The 24,427-nt window shown below is 38.0% G+C and overlaps 2 protein-coding genes across 2 annotated transcripts in view; one reads left to right on the top strand and one right to left on the bottom strand.

Moving 5' to 3' along the window:
* LOC126815178 (tropomodulin-1) overlaps positions 1-24,427 on the top strand; it is a 193,737-nt gene that overhangs the window by 18,216 nt on the left and 151,094 nt on the right. The window lies entirely within an intron of this gene.
* Positions 1,848-16,026, bottom strand: LOC126816342 (melanotransferrin). Its single transcript, XM_050542774.2, has 8 exons — positions 15,849-16,026; positions 13,397-13,494; positions 12,910-13,045; positions 12,411-12,674; positions 10,039-10,497; positions 4,937-5,180; positions 4,309-4,433; positions 1,848-3,875 (listed from the first exon to the last, which is right to left on the bottom strand). The coding sequence occupies exons 1-8, from the start codon at positions 15,910-15,912 to the stop codon at positions 3,082-3,084; spliced, it is 2,184 nt and encodes a 727-aa protein (XP_050398731.1). The 5' UTR covers positions 15,913-16,026; the 3' UTR covers positions 1,848-3,081.

The raw sequence follows: 24,427 nt of genomic DNA, 5'->3' as shown, positions 1-24,427 counted from the left end.
ATTAGGGTGTAACGGTGATATATTTACACGTTTTTCTTTTTTAAATCGGATAAAAATTGTGACCTCTAGGGGTCCACATACCATTTGTTTACACTATTTGTGGCGTCCATTTTCTCGAAATTCGAACTCAACCAGCATTACGGTATAACGGTGATATATTCGAACGTTTTTTTTTATATATGATAATAATTGTTACCTTTAGAGGGACCACAAGCTAAAAACGAGATTTTTCGCACCATCAAGGGCCATAATTCAGGAAGTTACGATCCGATATGCGCGAATATCGACAGGAAACAAGATCCTTGGGTTATAAACATGCATTTCAAGTTTCATCAAATTCAGATGAAAATTGTGCATTCTGGAGTGTCCACAAGCTAAAGACGTTATTTTTCGTACAATCGGGTGCCATAATCCGGGAAGTTGTGGTCCGATACATGCCGATATCGAAAGGAACCGAGATTCGTGGGGGATAGACCTATATTTCAAGTTTTGTCGAAATCGGATTAAAAATTGTGACCTGTAGAGTGTCAACAAATAAATGTGAACGGACGGGCGGATAGGAGCGACAATATACCTCCACGTGAAAATGTGGGCGTATAAAAAAGATAAAAATATTAAAGTTGAAGTGAGGGGGGGGGGGTATGAAGTAAAAAGGCCCGGATTGTAAGCCGACTTATTGTATGGTAACTTATTGTATGTCAGCTTGATTTCTGCCCCTTCTACCGACCTTGACCTTGTAGTTTGAACGCGTAAATTATTAATTTCCGTCCTAGTCCGGACTTTTTTCCGTATGCAAATGAGCTTCGTCGTAGATCCCATATAAGGTATATGTTCTAATATGCTAAGTTCTATTATGCATTTATATATTATGCAAAATACAGAACAGAGCAGTGAAATGTGCAAAATAACTATTATACTGTATTTTGTATTATTGAAAAGTGTATTCTTGTATTTTAACACTGTGCATTGGTATTGTGGAGCAGTGGACATTGCAAATTGTAAAACTAAAATACGTATTTTGAACTGCTGACATATGCAGTTTGCACCGTGAACATTGAAATAATATTGGCAACGTTATCCTTTCATACTAATGATCATAATAGAATGTTTTGGTTGTTATTTTATCTTCTTCTTTACGTGTAACTTCTCTAGTACGGATAGCCAATATAACTGAACTTCTGTAATATTTGATAAATAATTTCAACCGACATGAAATGCAGACAACACCCGGATCTCCTATCCAGAGATACGCCGCTGGTTGAGATTGATAATGTTGGGTATTTTGAAGCATTCTATATGGCATGTATCTCTCTTAGACCATTTCTGTTGCCATTTATCGACAACATTGATAGATATTTGGGGTGGTTGTGTTTTAACAAAGGTGGAACGTTTCTGGATTAACCAAGCTTCCCACTTGTCTGGGACCAAGGCCCTCAGAGGTGAAATGCAAATTGTGTCAAGTTCCTCCTATGGTACAAAACCTAAGTGATTTATAGTCGATATCCTTGATGAACAGAATTAAAACCCAGACTAGTTAACCCGAATCTCATCTGAAATAAATGGTCGATGATGGTTTTTATTGGATTTACACTTTGTCTGACATTTTAGATTAAAGAACACCCACATGCCAAGAAATCCAAATTGATGGCATCAGTTTTTTTATCTTCAAATATACTCACAGGAAATATACAAACTTTATTACATTTAATCTTATATACAATAAATTATATATTTACACATAGATAATTTCTACAAATTGTGCTAAATCATTGATGGAAGAATTCAAATCAATTTCGTCTTACATACTTATTCAACTCTTATCACGCAACACTGTCTTGTTTGAGAGAGAGAGAGAGAGAGAGAGAGAAAGAGAATCAACGTTCAGTCAACAAAAACCAGACCATTTTGGGGGACTAACTAATTTTATTTCAATAACTCGCTTGCTCGTAGGGGTCTTTAGCAGTGGGAGGAAATTGGAGGACCCAGAAAACGCACAGGAGATGTAGGATCGAAACCCCACCAATTAAAGACCCCAAGGGCATGCGTTGGACCAATCGACTACCAATGAAGAACAGTCACAATTTTTTAATGCAGAGCCCCCACACCCTGCTAAATGACCTAACAAAAAGCGACATTTGTATTTGTCATGCATGCAGATTAAACGAATATTAAATATTCGTTTAGTAAGATTATAAACATATAAATGAAATGAAATGAAATGGAGTTTAACTTCCGAACTCTTTCTGCACCGATTAGGCTAATGAAGTAGGGTGTATGCCATACAGGAAATTCTGTCCGGACACCAACTCTACAGCCTACTCTTTTTTGAATTCTAACTGCTAAGGCTTCTTTTACATGTACCAACGTGTACACGAGACCATGGTTTTTCGACCCACCCAAACGACTATATAAATATATAAAAAGAGTTTGATTTTACGTTAGTTATAAAGGCTAAATTCTCTATTGTATTTTATCCGAAAAGAAAAACACTGCGTTGCTGATAGGATATACAGTTCAGGTATAATCGGGGTCACTATAAACAAATTGTTTAAATAAATACATCAAAAAGTGTTTGCTACTTGGACATAACTTAAATATATAAAATAATATTTGCTCGGGTCGCTTAAGATTGTTTAAATAAATACAATAAAAAAGTGTTAGCTGTTTGGATTTGAGGTCAATATTGGTGAACTCAAAATATGAAATAATAAATTTGTCCATTAAAGATGCATTATGTAAGATTTAGATAATGAGCGGGTCATTCTTGTTATAATGGTTCAAATATAAATAATGAGAAATGAATATATTGAAAATTTCAGTCAAATTACTTTACAAGATAAAGGTTTGACTTTGTTACAAGATAGTTTCGGTTGTCGAGTATGGCAAGTGGGTTCTAATCCATTAAATATCTAGAGAGTTGATTATGGGCTTGTCATGTGAATAAATCTTTAAATAATAAAATGAGACTAGCAAAAAGACCCCCCATAGGCAGATTTAGCCCTTACATAATGCATCTTTAACCATGGAAGTCATTAAAAATATGTGTGACATGAATACATTTGTATCATTAAGTAAAATATGTTACATTAATAAGACTAATGTATACATTAATATTATACCAATATTAATTCTCGCTACTACACCATTAGAACACTGATGAACGTCAATAGCTTCTAGTGATCTAAGGTATTCAGCACCAAGCCATGTCTTATAATCCTGTTTAAACTCTGGAATATTTGTTAATTCAACTGTACTGTCCTTAAATATGACGTCTTTGGAACCGCTTGGGGAACGGAATAAATGGAAAATGGTACTAATGTTACCATAGTAATACTGTGTTTGACTTAATATTCGTTGATAATGCTTTCTTGTAGTTGCTGGCGTCCTTTTACTAGTGACCACAGCATGTGACGGAACCTGTGCTAGATTACACGTCGCCCATTGAGTCACCGGTTTTCTAGAACCATCTTGACATAAAAGTTCAAAATTGGACAGTTGTAAATTTTGAGACCATGGTTCCTTTGAAGCGCTATTTACGATATCAACGACAGTTGTGTGTTTAACAAACGCCACGTCTGCGTTTTTCTCCACCAGACAACGTAGTGCCCCTTGGTAGCCGTAGTACTTATTTGTAGCATCTCGTTTACAGAACTCTTTTCCGCCACAAAGCTTACACAGATTTTCAGGATTTCTACCATGTGGGTCATATTCCGGATCTAAAGCTCCCGGAACACAACTTTCTTTGAAGAATTCTCCAACATTTGTAGCAATATTACATGGATCAGTTTTCTTGATCTCTCCTCTTTCAATAAGGAGACCAATTGGAACATTCCAGCCAGACGTTTTCATAATACCAGTATGGCATGACCGGGAATCTGTTAAATAAAATAAACATTTTTTTATTTAGTTACTATAGCAATGCCGACATTATTTTCATGTACAGAAACCATTTTGAAATCGCGAAAACATCCTGAGAGACGACGGGGCCCAAATATCAAATATACTTATATATTACATTTTACCTATCATAATGATATGCCGTTATCTGAAGTAACGCGGTGAAACAATAACAGAAAAGAACCAAAGCATAAACCTGCGAATGCCATCGGGAGAGCATTTCCACGCAATGTGAAGAAAACCATTCACCATGCTGATAGGGCAATCAAAAACAAGAAAAGGATTATATATTGCCAATTTTTAAAGACAATGGTAAACACCCCGGACGTGTTTATCGTGAACCAGATCAGAAACGATGGCGTAGATAATAGTAGAACAAACGAATCCCAAAATCACAGAGTTGAATTTTACCTTTGAGGTTTTTGATATTAACTCCACGGTTTTCTTTACGTACAACAGCTACTGCCCAGTAACTTGTACTTTCTGCATCAACATTTTTATATGTTTCTGCTGCTATTGGTACAATGCCTTGATACCTAAAATAACCAAAATGGGTGACATTATTATGAACAACCAAGTGAGGGTGTGGAGTGAGAATATGTGGGCAGGGGTCTAATTCGAAAATATAACAAAAATAGAAGGGTAAGTGAACATTGCAATATAACAAACAATGTTCTTATATGTTTTGGGTGCTCATCAACAGCAATTGCCTTATGTTGAAATAACGTCTACGAATCTATTTTAAAGGACGTTTTAATCATAATTATATAATCTAGTAGAACAAAAGACCGATACCCATAAATGCAATTCTCGACTGCCTGAATGACACCAGTGCTATTTTAATGGTTACTCCCGCATCTACGTTAATACAAATTTAAGGAACATTTACTGGCGTTATAGTAGGCTTTTATTGGCTTTCATCGCCAGCAAGTCAGCAGTTAAAACAACAATATTCGTTCGTGAATGCAAGAGTTCCATTAAAGAAGTTCTGTTTATTAGAGAAATGGTTATTACGAAATGTCTGTAGTTGATAATTTACCTTCCACCTGTATATAAATCCCCGCCATCTAATATAGTAACATCAGCCACACCTTTTTCGATTTTATCTATACAGTCTTCATGGCTAACAGCCATAACACATTGGAGCTCACGTGTTAAACGTTTCGAGATCATAGCAGCTCTCATATCATTACATTTATCTAATTCTGTCAGTGATATTACACACCATTTAAAACTAACACCACAATTAGTAAAGTTCTCCATACTACTCAAATACCCCGCATCTGAAAAAAGAAGCAGAGTTATGCACGTTGGCTTTGTGTCTTTATTCTCTGTATTGGTATTGTAATCACATCTAATGGACCTTACTCCTGAAGCAATGCTTATGGGTATCACCAACTCATTGACTATTGTCATGCTTACTGCAAATTTTGCTCGAACAGCAGAGGCTTTAGCTCTAGAATGTAAGGTCTGCTGCTACCAAAGTCGAACTCATCCAAGAACTTTTGATCCTTAACACACAGTTTAAGTTTCATAGTGAAAGGTCCACAAACTTCATTCATATTTCACATTTTGTGTAAAAGGTAGGGGTGGATGCGTACGAAAATTGAACTCACCCAAGAACTAGTGATACTCGTTTTAAGTTTCATCTAAATCGGATACAATTGTGACATCTAGATCGTCCACAACCCGGGTATTACATGCTTTTACTATACTAATTTCTTAAAGGGGAGTGGGTAATTGACTGGGAAGTTTCGGTCCGATTTTGAGGAAGTAATTATGGTGTAACGGTGATATATTTGAACAGTTTTGAAAATAAGATACAAAATATACTCAGCCAAATTAAAAACTTGACACTGATGAATTTCAACAAATTTTTTTTTCTGGTAAGTCAAATAAATTTTAAAGTGTTTCTAACGATAGTAAGTAGTAAGAAGCCTTTAATTTCATAATGACTTTTGAGCATATAAAGATGAAAAACCTGAAAAACACGTGCAAACACAAACTCGTGAGGTTAATCGATGCAAGTTTGCTTAAACTGAACACGCACACGTAACTTGAACTGGAAAAACTAATTAAAATTGTTATTTTCATCTTTGTTAGAAAATGCCGCGCCTTTCAAATGGAGAACGTCTACGTGCTATAGGTAGGCTCTATGCTGGTCAGTCTGTGGTCACTGTTGCAAGAGCCTTTAATTGTTCACGCCAGACAATAATTAATCTTAGAATGAGAGTGCTTCAAACTGGTACTATTGCCGGCCGCCCAAGGGCGGGAGCGCCACGTGTGACGTCACTCTCCAGGAAGATCAAGCAATACGATTACGTCATCTTAGAAACAGATTTGTCACTGCAACCTCCACAAGTAGAGAGATGTTTGGTGGAAGGGTAACTGCACAAACTGTTCGAAATCGCTTGCAGGCTGCTGGTCTTCGACCTCGGAGGCCCTATAATGGACCAATATTGACACCTCTTCATCGCCGTAACCGACTTGTGTGGGCCACAAGACACATAAGATTTACTCAAAGACAGTGGAATTCGGTTGTCTTTAGTGACGAATCTCGATTCACTTTGAGATTTGCTGATGGCAGGGTCCGAGTGTACCGCAGACGAGGTGAACGTTACGCTCAAGTATGCGTCAGAGAAGTTGACCGATTTGGTGGCGGCAGCGTCATGGTTTGGGGTTCTTTTTGTGCACATGGACGTTCTCCTCTTCTTGTTGTCCAAGGGAACTTAAATGCTGTCCAGTACAGGGATCAGATTTTGCAACCTGTCCTTCTTCCATTTATGCAGAGACATGGGCCTGGACTAACGTTTCAACAAGACAATGCTCGACCCCATACAGCAATTGCTACCCAGAATTTTTTAAGAAATGCCGGTGTTCAAGTCCTGGATTGGCCGTCGCTTAGCTCCGACCTTAATCCTATAGAACACATCTGGGACGAACTGGGTCGATGTGTACGTCAGCAAGTGAATCCACCACTGACGTTGCAGTCCCTTCAACATGCTCTTGCTGAGCAGTGGCGACGTCTTCCTCGGGTAGTGTTTACTAATGTTCTGAGATCCACGAGAAGACGTTGTGTGGCAGTACGAGACGTTAAAGGAGGCCACAACCGTTACTAAACACTTTATTCCGATTGTTCTCCAAGTCTGTGAATTTCATTTTGGGGGGTACTGTGACATCACGAACGTTATCAATGTCAAGGACTTCGGCGAGACGTATTCTTACTTTCCGGTTCATGTCAAGGTCGTCTGTGCACAACATAACACTAAAATAGTTGCCTTAAACTAAATATTAAAAATCTAGTCCCAAAAATCCCGAGTGTCAAGTTTTTAATTTGGCTGAGTATATATAGAAATAACGAGTACCACCTCGCCATTGTATGTAACAAGAAGGGGGATCTTCTGCAAAATTGTACCCAGGATTTTTTAAGAAATGCGGTGTCCAAGTCCTGGTTTGGCCGTCGCTAAGCCCCGACCTTAATCCTATTGAACACATCTGGGACGAACTGGGTCGACGTGTTCGTCAGCAAGTGAATTCACCACTGACGTTGCAGGACCTTCAACATGATCTTGCTGAGCAGTGGCGACGTCTTCCTCGGGTAGTGTTTACTAATGTTCTGAGATCCATGAGAAGACGTTGTGTGGCAGTACGAGACGCTAGAGGAGGCCACAACCGTTACTAAACACTTTATTCCGATTGTTCTCCAAGTCTGTGAATTTCATTTTGGGGGGTACTGTGACATCACGAACGTTATCAATGTCAAGGACTTTCGGCGAGACGTATTCTTGCTTTCTGTTGATGTCAAAGTCGTCTGTGCACAACATAACACTAACATAGTTGCCTTAAACCAAATATTAAAAATCTAGTCCCAAAAATCCCGAGTGTCAAGTTTTTAATTTGGCTGAGTATACAAAAATATGACCTCTAGAGAACCAATAAGCTAAAAACGTGATATTTCGTACAATCAGGGGGTCATAATCCAGAGAAGTTTACGGTCCAATACGCGCCAATATCGACAGGAACCCAGATATTTGGGATATAAATATATATTTTAAAGGAGCCAAATCTCTAACATTTGGGACCTAGAAATTGATGCAAATGGGTCGCAACGCACATAATAATATAATATGAATGTATATAAACTGATTTACATTCAATCTTTTCCGTTTTTACTCTAATTTCTAATCAGTTATGTTCGGCGAAATACGCCAGAGGTCTCAATCGAATGACAATCTCTATCGTCTGGTTATTCTAGTCTACACCGATAGTATTTATTGCGCATGCTCTTCAGATAAGAATATGGCGTCACTGTTAGACATGACTTGTGGAATATGTCTAGCCTCGTTCTTCGAGTCCCTTGTTACAAATGACACTGAAATGCATCATGGTACACGATTCGTGTACCAATGGTAAAATGTTTATTTTGTCTTAAATATTGGGTATCAGAAGCCCATCTTTTCCTGGTAAGATCACGACATCAATGTTGATTTAAATAGACAATTAGATTATGTTTTCAATGTCAAAGATTTGGGGCGATATTGAGTTAGAGACTTAGCTACTTTAAGTTTCATTCATCAAAATTGGATAAAAAATTCGAACTGCGGGATGTTCTACAATCTGGACATTACGGTCAGATCTCAATATTAAAGCCACCGACAGATTTCGTTAAGGTCACGAGATGTAAAGAGGGGTAGGGCACGTGATGTTTGCCGAGGATTGTGGGTTAGGGTAAAGGCTAGATCTTGGGTTGGGGTTAGCGCTAGCCCTGTTTACATACTCCAACCTCGTGGGTTTTCTCAGGCTTCTACGCGCAAGCGAATTATTGAAATAAAATTAAAACCATATGTTAGTTCCGAAATGACCTAGTCTGTGACGAGTGGACTTTAAACCCCATCTCTCTCTCTCTCTCTCTCTCTCTCTCTCTCTCTCTCTCTCTCTCTTAGGGAGCGGCCATTTTGTCGGACAGTTCGGTCCGATTTTCAGGAAATGTGAACTCAACCGTAATTATGGTGTAACGGTGATATATTCGAACGGCTTTTAAATCAGATAAAAATTGTAACCTCTAGAGGGACCACAAGCTAAAAGCGCGATTTTTCGTACAATCAGGGGCTATAATCCATGAAGTTACGGTCCGATACATGTCAGTTTCGAAAGGAACCGAGATCTTTGCATGGGAGATAGACCAATATTTCAAGTTTCGTCAATATCGGATAAAAATTGTGATCTGATATAATTGAACGGTTTTTACAATCAAATGAAAACTGTTACTTCTACAGGGTCCACAAACTAAAATGTGATTGTTCGTACAATCAGGGGCCATAATCCAGGAAGTGACGGTCCTATATGCCACAATATCAAAAGGAACCGAAATCTTTCGGTAATAAACATACATTGTAAGTTTCATCAAAATCGGATAAAAATTGTAACCTCTAAAGTGTCCACAACCTTGGTATTATATTTGTCAAGTTCAGCATCACATGATTAAACCACCATAGAGTGTTTTCATGGTAAGGTAGTTAAAAAGTAATAAAATTTCACTTCCTGCAAAGCCAATTAATTTTATTAGCCAAAAATCGCCCAGAAAGCGTTGTCGGTCGACGATCTAAACCTCCAAGAGCTAGGCGGCCCCTGCACCCTCGCCTAAGGACCTAGGATGGTAGTCCCGCAATCAAGAATTGCTTCCGCCGGCTCTGTCCTATAACTTGTTTCAAAGGCATTTATTTAGCAATTCAACTATAAATAAACAAGACATACATTTATGGAATACAATTTCTGTTTATTACTGAGCGACGCTTTAACTTGAATTCTCTAGTACTTGAATTCTCTAGTTTTTATCAAGCAATGATCATTGTATTCCATAAAATTTTCACCTGCGTAGTCCTTTAACTGGCGGAAATCCACCAAAGTAATGCTGTTTTGGAGGCATCAGTCCAAACCCAGAAAAAAGTGTGTTTATAACCCACTTAACCCCAGCCCGAGTATCACCAGTCCTAGCCCCAGTCTCAAGACACCTCCCAACTTCCGTGCTTAGATTGTGGTCAAGCTCAAATGATTCTTACTGTGGCTAACTTCTCTTCGACAATCAATATTTATAATCAATATTATAATTGACTTAACAACCTGAAAAATGAGCGGACTTACCTAAATATGTTCTGTAATTAGACTGGGATGACCCAACACCAACTAATGCCTTAACATTATCAGTAAACATCAAATCTTTTCCATCAAACGCAGAAGAAGAAAAGAAGTTAACAGAGGCAGACGAATTGAGGTTTTCTAAGAAATGACGTAATTGTCCAACATCGTAATCATTTTTATCTGGAGATGTAACTATAACATCGGTAGGTCTCGTAGCCCAGTAACATTTGTTCCATTCGTTTACATGTTTTAAACTGCCATCAGCACACAACAGACGAAACGTTTCTTTGTTTACCTGCATTCCACTAGCGATAGCATCGTCTATTGTAGAGTGTTTAACAAATGCTACCTCGCCCAAACCATTATTCAAACAAGAAAAGGCTCCCAAATAAGATGAATATCTGTCATTGGTCGGACATGTTTTACTGTCACATATTTCACAGACGTTGGTGGGGTTGTCTCCTGCAGATAAATAACAACACAATTTCGTGTAATTTAACATATAAATAAATTTCATAAAGGATAATAAATTCAATATATATCTTAATGAGATTGTGTAACAGTTTTAGTCTATTCAAAATCCCTCTCAGTATGTAGCATATGTGCATAATAATATTATAAGAGACAGTAGATATGTATTCAAAGAATCCAGAGTTTTCATTCCTGCGTCTGGATGCAACGAACACATCAAAAAGTAGTTATCGCGATCTTCAAATATACTATTCAAAAAAAGTAGGGGATATTTGATTTTGGGGGCATAATACTAAAATATGTAAATGACTACGAAAAAAGTCACTATAGAACCTAACAGAAGAAACATTTCCAGTTACATGTGACGCCCAAACGCACCAATAGCTACCGCATGGAATGCAGGTGATGCTTGGGATCATCATGGGGGTCCAACCCAAGATTTGCACGACTCTGACTTTGAATGTTACAGTCATTGTGGCATTGAATTCCAGGGTGGAAACATCAGTTTAATTGTTTTAGTGACCAGAAAACAAATTTTGATATGCGTCGGCTTACCCAAAATGAAAGGTTACGTGCCCTTGGCATGCTACAGATCGGCACAACACAGGCGGTTGTGGCGCGGACGATGAATGTTTCTCAGTCTGTCATAAGCAGGCTATGGTCCAGATACCGTGATACACAATCTGTACAGGACAGACCACGCTCAGGTCGACCAAGGGCGACAACTCAAGCCCAGGATCGATTTATCCGTACCTTGGCCTTGAGAAATCGTGTCATCACAGCAAATCAGATCAGCGCTCGTCTTCAAACAGACACTGGTGTGAGAGTGAGTGGCCAGACGATTCGGAATCGACTGCATAGGGGTCACCTTCGCGCCCGACGTCCTCGCGTGATCCCTTGTTTGAGAGATCATCACATTCAGGCAAGACGTCGTTGGTGTAGGGATCGTCAACACTGGGATAATCGACGCTGGAGCAATGTGATGTTTTCAGATGAGTCAAGGTTCACTGTTGATTTTTTGGACAGACGTAGGAGGGTGTGGCGTCGTCGAAACGAGCGCTTCCAAGACGTTAACGTCATCAGACATGATCGATTTGGGGGTGGTTCTGTTATGGTGTGGGGAGGCATCACTGTTGCTGGAAGAACGGCTTTACATGTTGTTGCAGGGCGTGTTACAGGCCAGTACTACCGGGACAACATCTTGGCAGTCCATGTTGTGCCGTTCGCACGACGTCATGGCCGCCGTTTCATCTTCCAGGATGACAACGCAAGATGTCATAGGGCCAGGATCGTTACAGGTTACCTCCAACAACAGAACATCACCACATTATCTTGGCCAGCACTGAGTCCCGACCTCTCCCCCATCGAGCATGTCTGGGACATGCTTGGACAGAGGTTACGTCAACGTCAACAACGTCCTGCCAATGTCCAAGAACTTGCTGCTGCGTTGCAACAGGAATGGGACAATCTGGACCAAAATGACCTTAGACGTCTCATTAGGAGTATGCCACGTCGGATCAATGCTTGTTTGGCAAACAGAGGAGGATTTACCCGTTACTGACTTGGTTGTGATGCTGTGGTAACTTTGCTGTTTGACCCCGGGTATCATTTTACCCTTATAATGGTCAGTCTGTGCCTTACTTAGTCTAACGATCATTTGGAATAAATCGATGAATGTGAACTCCATTTCATTTTGTCATTTGTTTCTTCGTCAGTTTCATTAGGTGACTTTAATAACACTTAAAAATCAAATATCCCCTACTTTTTTTGAATAGTATATATGACACAAGCTAGAGTGGATAAGTCATCTTATGAATTCGTAAGACTCATTTTGTAGAAGAAGACAAACAAGTCGCACATGCTAAAGACCAACCAATCGACTGGACTTTAGAAACGATACTTACCACCAGGATTATTGATTTTAACAAAGGCTCCAGGAGCACAGCTCTGTTGGAAGAATGCAGCTACTGATTTAACAGTATTATCACAATCTGCTTGAGACATGATTCTTTTCTGGAACAAGAAGGATACGGGTATTACCCAGCCAACAGTTTTTCTCACTCCCGTGTGACACGATTTCCGACCTCTAAGATCATGGAGAGATTTAATAGGTCCATCTTTCTTTATCATCACCACAGCTTTATACATGAATGTGTCGGCGTTACGGTCTGCAAGTAATCAGATTATGGTTATACACGATTGTTAAAAACTGTAAGAACGGAGGGTGCAAATTCAAATTATGTCCTCTAATTTTGCAGGAGATCCCTCTTCTTGTTACATACAATGGTGAGGTGGTACTCGTTATTTCTATATATGAAAGACCTGTGATCTGTTGCAGCTATAGAGTATACATGCATTTACTAGCATAAGGACCAACCAGTCAGAATAAAGTTACATACTCACCCACAGAAAAGGATTCCTTGGCTACAGGAATAAGTCCATACAGATTTCCAGCAGCGTATATCTCTGTATCATCAACTCTGATGAGATCAGCTTTACCATCTCTAATCCATCTCCAACATTCATATCTACTAGCAGTCTGTAACATTATACGTGGATGGACATTATACATACTAGTATTATGTTACCTTTAAGCATAATTCAAAATGATTTCATCTCATTTCCGGTATTACTAATTGTATAAAGTGCAATATTTTAATGTGATTGTATATTATTGAAGGGTATGATGTTTTCAGAAGGAATACATGTTATGAAAGTCAAAGACCAAAACTCTCAATAGTCCGAGTATTGTATATGCTTGTACCAATAATTGAGTTTTATTGCAAATTGCTCAGATTTTATGAGTTCTTCATATTACTTAGAATTTAATATCTCACCGTAGTCACGGTGCCAGTGTTATGTGTTTTAAGATTACGTAATGTTAACCTACCGGTACACATCGTAGTTGACCTATACCATTACTAGCTGTATATGTTCTTAATGATTCACATTTTACTTTCTCTTTTGCAGATGTCACACACCATTTTACTGAAAATAAATATAACATGCTGTCAAAAATATTTAAATTTTATCTCCATTTTATTTTCAGGCCTGATATAATTTATGACAGTGTTGACTAATGTAATCAAAACATATGTCGTCCATGTCGTAAATTCTTGACATTGTTTACATGTTTTTGGCAATAAATTCTAATTCATCACACAATAATTATTATAGCAATGTGGCAACAGGGCCTTCTTTATAGCATTAATGGCCCTATGGCAAAGTAGTGTACTAGGGAACCTACCGACAAAACCACTCACAGGAATAAAAATGTAAATTGTCGATACAATTAAACATTTCATTGTATTGATTCATCCAACAAAATCCGTGTTTAAACATTAAAAAACATACTGTGCATCAAAGATTGGACCCCTATACTCGTGGGAGCCACAAGGAACTGTCCAACGTGCCCATGCGTTTAGACAGTCCTGGATGGCAGATTGTTTGCTTATTATTGACTGTACTGTTTCAACCATCTGTGACCCATGAATACAATGTCATGTTTTCTAGAGGAAAATGACGGAAATGTTACGTTATAATGTGAAGTATTACAATGAAAAACACATGCATGCATTGCCATATTAAGACTCTTGGTATATTAATTACATGTCGTGCTTAAAGTCTTCGCTTTTATTAAGCAGAAATATTTCACATTATCTAATTAAACTTTCAGACCATCAATAAAACAAGACTGATCGTATTTAAATAAACAGCCTTTCGTTAATAACAACCTCTATAATAATCATGGTTAATAATAATTTAACTTGCCATCCCTGATAGATAGTAAGTGAGCTATTTTTTATGGTTTTCGTTTGGCCGTTGATGTTTTTACTTCGTACTTTCATAGATACTACAATTAGTGTACATCACATATTGGGCCCCCATGAAGCTTTTCTGGAATGTGTTGTTCATCACAATTCAGGTGGTATTAAGAGACAAATTGCAAGTTGAAATCTCGAGATGGCCGTTTCGAATTGCAATAGTATACATGGCCCGGTCGATATAGGAACTAGAACCAAGGGAAGATAACTAATCACAAACACTGCTTTACTATACTAAGTGTAGCAAATGGTAATCACCCAATAATGCTCGACTCCATTGCTTCTGGAATTTGTTGCACACACAGCCATAACTATGGCCGATAATCGTATCTCATGCATTGGAAATGTAAATATGCTATAAACGTAAATACTCTAAAGGCATTCTTCTAACTCAATAATCTTAGTTCAATTGTTAAATAAAAAGAATAAAAATACACGTCATTTCCTTGGCAACACAGGAAATAAAAAAAAGATGAGATTACAATGATTTGTTTTTGCCATTATTAGACAAAATAACAACAATAGCAATGACTAAGTTTAATTTTTTATCCATCACAAAAGGTGTCTCTAAAAGTGGGTAAACATTGCTGAGTTTTGTTCATACATGGTTTTCCATATATAGAAAGAAGCTAAGGGTAACAAAAGATCACGTACCGTATTTTGGCAGACTCTAAATAAACCTAAATTTATCATTTTAGTCTTTTCAATTGTAACTTCTATGCAAAACCGCATGAGATAACAGCTAAAAATTGATGTTAAGAATGAAAATAGAACCCAAATCTATACAATTGTGTTGAAGCGTTTACTTGTATTTGGGGGGAGATTTACATATGTTAATTTTAACATAATTGGCCCATGCTTGTCGTTTTCTCGGGATAGCCTCATCAGAAAGATTCTGTATTTCATAACATAAATCACGAAGAGGTAGAACGTCAAATTCACCAACCACTGGTAGAATGGGGCGTGCCCCCCCCCCCCCCCGGTCAGTGGTGCGGGACAGAGGGGGGCTGGCAAGGGACAAAGTACAACCGTTCGGATGTAATGAAAACCCGAGGTCCCGTGTACATATTAGCGTGGACGCAAAATATACCTTTGCAGTTGGAATTCAATATAGGTCTCAGCAAAATTACCCTCATAGCACACTGCTATGGCGTATATATGCCCGTCTTCATTAGCCGAACGGGAGCAGTACATGTTAAACCCCATTTCATTTCATTTCGAATATAATGGTGTATTATATAAAGTCATTGTCTGATACAATTTACGATACTGAAGCAAAAACGATTATTTCATAACAATATTCATGACTAGAATTTGTGCCGCCCGGTTCGATATTTGAGCACAAACCTCCGCCAATATACAATTATTATCATATTTATGTTTAAATGTGAAAGCGACTATAAAATGAAACCACTGGGCTTATGACAAATATAGAAATATACGCTAATGCTACATTTTAAACAAAATTGACTTGAAAATTCTGCGGAGAATGGCATCACCAATATCAGTAAATCTTACCTTCAAGTTCACAGTTAGAAAAAGAAAAGAGCAAGCCCAATGTCACACACTTTAAAACATCCATTGGAAAACTACCCCAAATAACAATAATTGTCTCACACCCAGTGTATCTGACTTATCGCTAATAATTAAAATATAAAGTTATGACAGCGAGAGTAACACCCCTATGTGCCAATAGTCAAAATATGTCCTATTTACATTACCGATTACGTGACACGTGACGTTTGCTCGCAACTTTTAGCGTAGTAAATTGTGGATACGATGGGGTCGTAAATCCGACTTGTACGTGACCAAGCAATGGCCTACACTTAAACCCAATGCAAAAAGGAAGCATCTTTTGAATTCCAATAATAGATTAACTAGGCTTTGTTAGTTTATTTTAAAGTGTTAAAATACATATTATGTAGATCTGTTAAGGAAACAATTTCCCAAAATATATCTAAACAGTTACATTTTCCCGGTTTTTAATATATAACTCAATACATTAGCTTGAATCAGTGGCACATACAGGGTTAGATGCAGGGGGGGGGGGCAATGGGGGGAGAGAGAGAGAGAGAGAGAGAGAGAGAGAGAGAGAGAATTGGGGTTTAACGTCCACTCGACACAAACTAGGTCATTCCGGGATTAACACACGGTTCAATTTTATTTCAATAATTCGCTTGCGCGTAGGGGTCTTTAGCAGTGGGAGGAAACCGAAGGACCTGGAGGCGGGGGGGGGGGGCAATGGGCCATATCCACACCCACACCCACTTTAACAGAAATGCCCAGTACTTAATTAATAATTTGTTTTATTGGGTATCAAATACCATTTCAAAATATATAACAATAGTGTACAACTCCATAGCCTCCCTCCCCAATCCTCCTTCAACTCAGATCGGGGATTCTTTACTCATTGAAATTGCCTACCCGTAACTGCAATATATTAAAAATGTAAAGTGTATATATTAACCGTATGTCATTATGCAGTAAACGTATTTATATGAAATATAAGACCTCGTTGATAACACCTTAGATAAACAACTAATTTCCATATTAGCTAATTAATGCGCTGGAATTAAAATCTCCAATTTGTGAGTGATACACTAAAGAAGCTAACCCTCTAACTCAATATTTTTCATAATATTCCAAATCAAAAATAAGAATTAGAAATCAATATTGGTCTATTTCAATCAATATAGTTGCTGTGAAAATATGGCACCTTAATATCCAATATTTACCGAGTAGTTTTTAAACCAGTAAACGACGTCGTATACTCTATGGTTTCTCACGCCATTTGTAATGAACAACGAAAAACATATCCCACGAAACCATGCGAAAGTAATTAAAAATAGCTGACCCACAAAAAAATAAATAACGAAAAATGGATTAAACAGGCGCAAACGACCGCCGTTCAGTTTTGGCGTTCCACGTATTTCACCGAACAGAAATTACAATAAAAAAATAATTGAATTTAAATTACTTTATATGCGCTCATGTAATAAATGCTCTTTGACCCATTTTGGTCGATTGTAAGGTTCCAAAGAATAGAGCTATACACCCTTTAAATTAAAGGGTCATCGCCAGATTTGCTGACCTTGATATATTTCAGGCATTTGAAACTGATAATATGATAATCACTTCGTTTAACAAACGGTTGCCAGGCAAGATACGCCCTAATTTTAATTGTGACCTTTAGAGGGTCCACGATCTTGGTATTATACTATTTGCGTAAAGGGGAGCGGTCTTTTCGTCAGTCTCCATCCGATTTTAACGAAATTCGAACTCAACCGTAATTATGGTGTAACAGTGATATATTTGGAACGGTTTTAAAAAAAAAAAAAAATATGACCTCTAGAGGGTTAACAAACTAAAAATGTGATTTCTCCTACAATCAGGGCCATAATCCATTAATTTACTCTCCAATACATGTCTTAATATCGACAGGAACCGAGATCTTTGAAACATAACCCTGTGTTTCAAGTTCTGTCAAAATCGGATAAAATTTAGGACCTGTAGAGTGTTCACAAACAAAATGTTGACGGACGGACAAGGGCGCCAGTTCTGCTCAGACCAATTTGTATTACTACGAAGGATGTAAACAGCGCACGTATCGACACCATATGATTTGACGTCACACATAACACTATACTGGGCGTGACGCTTAGAAAGTGTTAAAGAATTTAAAGGCTTTCGCATTACAGCTGTGAAACAGTTTGGAAGCGATGATAAGCCCTAAATTGTGATATTATTCGCGGGAAAAGTCGTCAACTGGAATACAGCATGATAAATGTAAGTGATGGCCTCTTTTGTATACAAAGTATTGACATTACATTCTATCTGACTAAGCACAGGTCGAATATCTGGTGATATACCTATATCTGGAAGTCTGCAATGTGTGTGGTTCAGTTTTGTTCATATTTGAGAAGTATATGAATATCAAGACAACTTTCCAATTTTCCCCCCAAAGGTTATTCCATATGACCTGAATGTCCAGGGGCCGGTTGCTCAAAACTCAGTTATTTTAACGATCCGTTAAAATATATCACCGTTACACTGTGATGACGCTTGATTACGAATTTCGTGAAAACTGCCGGACAAAATGGACACACCTCGTCCGCAAATAGTGTAAATATATGGTATATCAAGGTTGTGGACCCTCTAGAGGACACAATTTTCATCTGATTTTGATAGAACTTGAAATGCATGTTTATAACCCAAGGATCTTGGTTCCTGTCGATATTCGCGCATATCGGGTCGTAACGTCCTGAATTATATCAACCCTTGATTGTACGAACAATCGCTTTTTGTTTAAATTGTTCTCTATCCATCTCTTGCAAAATTTGGGCGTATCTTGCCTGGCGGCGCTGGTTCAATCAGGTAATCGAAATGTGGTTTGAAAAAAATCTTTCAATGTGACAGCAGCTAGAGCATTTAAACATGACGACATCGTAATAAGAGAAACAAATACAAGTAATATTACTTTAAATATAGTCAATATTATAGAAATTTGATACTTTCCAAAATGACGCAGACGGACTCTAAGCCACTCAGCTATCTACATCTAAATGTGGGGAATAAGATTGCTAAACGGAAACGAACTTATATTACATTCTTTTTAAGTCTAAAGAATGGGTTGTCAAACGTAAACCACCGAGAAAAATAAACTAGCTATATATTCTATACAATCTGAAGTTTCCGGCTAAATAATTGTGGCATTTGCATATGATCACCATATTTAAAAACTCAAAAAAGAAGCCTCTCTGCCTTACGAGACATGACAAACACGACTATCGGGTGACATGTTCTCTCTAGACACATATACGGATGCAATGAAATCGTTGGTCACTATTATAAAAACACGCAGAAACCGTCGTCTTACACTGAACAACGAAATCGCGGCCCTTTCATTTATATTTCATTAAAAAAAATATCCACCACAGAATTGTGAAAAAAATATACTTTACTGGTTGACCTGAAATTGAACATACAAATCATGAAACTGTAAAACATAATATAGAAATAATTAAAGAGCTGAAGGAGCTAAAAATATTGGTTAATAGTCTATAATTTTCAGTCATACCAGTGTATTAGGTTAAAGGGGCTAAATCGCTAATATTTGGGACCTAGAAATTGTAACAAATAGGTCGCAAGGTATATTATGATATAATATGAATGTATATAAACTGATTTAAATTCAATCGTTTCCCTTTTATTGTGATTTCAAATCAGTTATGTTCGGCGAAAAACGCCAGAAGCCTTAATTGAATGGTGATCTCTACCGTCTGGTTATTCCAGTCTATACCGAAAGTATTTAGTGCGCATGCTCTTAAGATAATAATATGACGTCACCGTTTGATATGACTTGTGGAATATGTCTAGCCTCGTTCTTCGAGTCCCATGTTACAAATGGCGCTGAAACACATAAATTGTTTATTTTATCTTACATATTGGATATCAGAAGCCAACCTTTTCCCGGTAAGATCACAACATCAACGTTGATATAAATTGACAAATAATTCGTGTTTTCAATGTCGAAGACTTTGGATGATATTGAGTTACATTAACTGCTTTAAAGGGAAAACAAGACATATCAAGATGAAGTAAAATATAATGACGGTGTAAAAATCATTTCTTTGGTATCTTCTACCTTTACAAAATTAGACGCATTTGTATCAAAACGTTTCCGTTTACATGACATGTAATTTGTATGAAAGTGTAGAATGTCATAAAGTATAATTACCTTAATGCACCACTGAATAGACAGGATATAAACAAACCAGGATGGCCCAGAACTTTCATTACAAAATATGGTATTAACTGAAACATTCACTATAATATAAATAAAAACATAATAAGGAAAACAATCTCCAATACGAATATGCCCATTATATATATATTTTACCACTTACAGGAGCAGTGCCAGAATGCACAAGGATACTGTTGTTTAAAGTGTTTCTAAGTATGTAAATTAAAACCCAAATGTGCAGAACCAGTTTAAATAGCGTATCCGAAAGTTTGACTTCAAAATATTTAGCGGCACCGGAGCGATAGCTAGATTCGCTTAACGGGGTTACGTACGTCATTAAGAAATTCCGTTCTTTTGTGTGACGTGACAATCTTCATTTCACACAATATTTGTGATACAACTATTTTATGTCTGCTAGTTAAAGCAATAATACAATATTTTATGTCTGCTAGTTAAAGCAACAGATTTGAATTCACAATTTTATAGTAGAATTCTCTAATTTTTTTTCCGTCCAGATAACTAAATTCCGGAATAAGCAATGTAGATTTACATATTAAAACCTAGGCTAGGTTTTCGAAAAGAAGTATAAAGACACAGGCTATATTATATTGAACTAAGAGAGATCTATACCATTCACCATTGCTTTATTTGAATATAGGTATTTATGTTATTTATTGTAAGTCATCAGAAAAACTTGACAGTATAGTCAACTTAAAAATTGACAGGCCTTGGAATTTTCTAATTGCTAAATTGACACAGTTTCTTTTCATAGTCATTTGTTTTACGCCAGCTTTAACGAACCATGTTAATTGAAAATACTAAACACAAAGATTGTTGTTCACTGTTCACATCAGAAGAAAGTGAATAGAGAAAGGTATATTGATCTCATATAACGATTATATTTGATTTGTTTTGTTGTCGTCTTGTTTATTTATGACCTTTTTGAATTTCAATTAGAAAGGTACATATCAGTTCACATTCAGATATAAACTCCCAGGTAAAAAAGGGTGAATTTTTCCTTTGGAAACGCCATGCTAAAATCAAGTTCCATCTATAGAAAACAATTTCTTCTTTTGGAAAACCCATAGTTTAGAACATTTGTATGTTTACGGTTAATAATTTAGAATTTCAGTTTGCATGATGTGCAAAAATATAAATTGTGGTGACTTTATATCGCAGTTTCTAAGGAGAAGCAAACCTAATATCCATTTGTACGGTACAAATTATTAGCTAAATTGATAGAAGTATAATAAAATGGCCTTGATGATGCCAGACAACCAGAGAGGTAGTACCAGGAGATTATAGAACAGTAAGGATAGTCTGCCTCGCATGCTACTATCAGGGACCGTAGGCCTACACATATTTTTGTCAAAAATTTATACTTTTATGATAGCTTCTAAAGAAATTTTATGATATTTTTAGAATGTTTTTATCAAATTTTATTACTTTTTATCAAATTTTATTACTTTTTTTCATTATCAATTATTATGATTTTTTTGTATAACTGCACTGCCAGTAAATAGTGTTCAGCTAGTGTTATGCGGAAAAGAACGTCCCACCATTAGTACTAGTGATATTAATGGCCTGAGTTATCTTCTCTTGGGGGGTTGGATGGCCGAATGGTTAGCATGCGCGCACTGTATCAAGAGGCCTGTCATTGAGTCAACTGGTGTGGTTTCGAATCCCCCGTTGTAAGTGACAAGGAGTAGGGTTGCCTGTCCAACCTCGTGAGTTTTCTCCGGGTCCTCCCACTGCTAAAGACCCCTACACGCAAGCGAATTATTGAAATAATTTTAAACCATGTTAGTCCCGAAATGACCTAGTCTGTGTCGAGTGGACGTTAAACCCCACCTCTCTCATCTTCTCTTATGTTCATTCGGGTGGCCGAATGGTTAACGCATGCACGTTGCATCATAAGGTCTGTCATTAAGTCACGTAGTGTGGTTTCATTCCCCGCTTGTAAGTAGCAAGGAGTATGGTCGCCTGTCCGACCACGAGGGTTTTCACCGGGTCCTCCCACTGCTAAACACCCATATACACAAGCGACTTAAAATTGAACCATATGTTAGTCCCGAATGACTTGGGTTGTGCTGAGTGGACGTTAAACCCCATTTCTCATGTAGCGAACTGGATCTCCGGATAGAGCAGATTACTGTGGTAGAGTGGGCCCGGCTTTATCCGTTAATTCCGTTGAGGGTTCACTACTGTAGAGGTGGGAGTAGCCAACCAGGCAGCTGGCTCAGAAAGACTAACACCAGATTAATTAGCAACTCTCTTTATTATTCTTCCAATACAAAAATAAATCATTCCCGTCCAACACTCGTCAGCTCTCGCTCCTAACAGAGTTCTCTATAATGTTCCTAATCGGGCTCTCTATAACGCTCCTTGTCGGGCTCTCGGTATCGCTCCTAGAAGGGCTCCATGAATCGCTCCCTATAAGTCGGGGTCAGACTCGTCAGTGAAATGGTCTCTGTCTAACCTCCGCTAATCACGACTCGACTACACTCCACTCCACTAAACTGGACAAGACAAGGTACTATATATCCAAGAACACGTGACGTAACCATGTGGTACAAGACACACCTACGGTTCCTGCCAATCATAAGCACGTGCAGCCAATAGACAGCGGGTCGACGACAGCGCGTGAAAGGACGGAGTTATACAAATGAATTAAAATATGGGCTACATAGTAACAAAGTTAAAGTTCTTAAAAAGATGTACAGTTAAGTTAAATGATTCCTAATTACTAAATAAAAAAACTAAGTCGTTTAAACTGAGGACGCGGATCGGGCTATGAACATGCGCTTCAGATCACCACATAACCCACGCCCCCGCCTAATGCGTCTCGCATTATAAAAAAAATGAACAAAGTTACAAAAGAGTTATGAAATAAAACACATCAAATATCAGATACATCTATATATAAAACAATGAAGCAACTGGACTGTTACTTCCGTGCGAAAATAAAATGTTTCTAAAGTTCACGAAGTTTTACGAATAATCACCAACATTCATCCACCATTAGGGTTCCATCAGTAACGTACATGAAATACTCAAATCACACTATAATCGAGGGGCATCATTTGCGCTATAATACTCTTTAGCTCGCCAATCTCCCTTCGAAGTCTCTCAGTCTCTGGTTCGGTCTCAACAGCTCTTGCACGACTTGGTTGTTGAACTCGATTACTTGCATACGTAAAAGCTTCAAATTCAACTGCAGTCTGGATAGCTTGCTCTTAAAGTTCGAGGGTCTTGATTGCTGAATTCTCCAGACCAATTCTCTATTCTCCTGTAGCGCATCAAAGAAGGCATCTCGTGCAAGGACATCGTGAAATTCTAAAGTAGCGGTAGGGTACGATAGACTCACTTTTCTTCTAACCGCCTGCCCCAGTTCTGGGAGGGTCTCTCCAATTTTTCCGCGCGTGGCTCTAAGCTCTGCTCTGTACATCTGGGTTTGGTTTGGAGGTAGAAATCTATTTCTGAGAACTTCCATTTAATTAGTCTTTTATAATTTCTTCGCTCTTCCGTCGGCATCGATGGCAATACAGATTGCGCACTGCCCTTTAAGACTCCGGCTAAATACAAAGCCTTTTCTGTTTCATCTCATCCATTCAATTCGGCACAGGTCTCGAAATGAATCTGATAATCCATAATAGAGCTCGTTCCATCAAATGGCTGAGGAGTAATCATGTTCCTTCTGGACATACTAGACTTCCTCTGGTCATGTTCATTCCATCTGGTGTTATTTAATTCTCTGCTCGGTCCTGAATTAAAATCGCGCTCGTTTTTACTGAGCTTCAGCATGTCAGGGTATTGGTTCTCACTTCTCACCATATAAGGACTTCCCATGATATCTGGAGTCGCAGCTCTGACGGGGGGGTGGGGGGGCTATAATTACTTGTCAATCGCCAGTTATCACATACTGGAACTTCAGAGCTGTTCCTTGGAGTCAACATATCCGACTATTGATATACTAGCTCTTTCTTCTGTTCGCTAAAACCAGCATCAAATGATTCTTCAGTATTGGCTCTGACTCCCGACAAATTCTTTACCAGGCTCTGTTCATTAGAACTAATCGGTTTCGCTGTTGGCTTTGAGGTCGTATCGCGAAGCCTTTCTAATGCATTCTTCCTCCTTAGCTCTTGTATGGATCCTGCCTTGGGAAACACAAGTTGATCTTCAATTCTGAAATAACTCGGAGAAGTCTGGCTATCTGGCTCCATCCGATCTGACTATGTGTATCTGGCTGGGGGTTTGTCAGTCTGTATCTCTGCTGAGGGTTGTCAGTCTGTATCCCACCTCTGCCAACAGAAAAGTTCTGTAGCGAACTGGATCTCCGGATAGAGCGGATTAC

The sequence above is a fragment of the Patella vulgata genome, chromosome 3 (genome assembly GCF_932274485.2).
Source record: "Patella vulgata chromosome 3, xgPatVulg1.2, whole genome shotgun sequence".
In the NCBI taxonomy this organism is placed as follows: Eukaryota; Metazoa; Mollusca; class Gastropoda; family Patellidae; genus Patella; species Patella vulgata.
The sequence above is the reverse complement of the archived record's forward strand: the minus strand, read 5'-3'. Positions and strand labels throughout refer to the sequence as shown.

Coding starts and splice junctions, on each gene's coding strand:
- LOC126816342 (XM_050542774.2), bottom strand. CDS start 15,912: ATGGATGTTTTAAAGTGTGTGACATTGGGCTTGCTCTTTTCTTTTTCT. Junction 13,495..15,848: donor TTCTAACTGTGAACTTGAAG/GTAAGATTTACT, acceptor ATTTATTTTCAG/TAAAATGGTGTGTGACATCT. Junction 3,876..4,308: donor TAATATCAAAAACCTCAAAG/GTAAAATTCAAC, acceptor TTTATTTAACAG/ATTCCCGGTCATGCCATACT.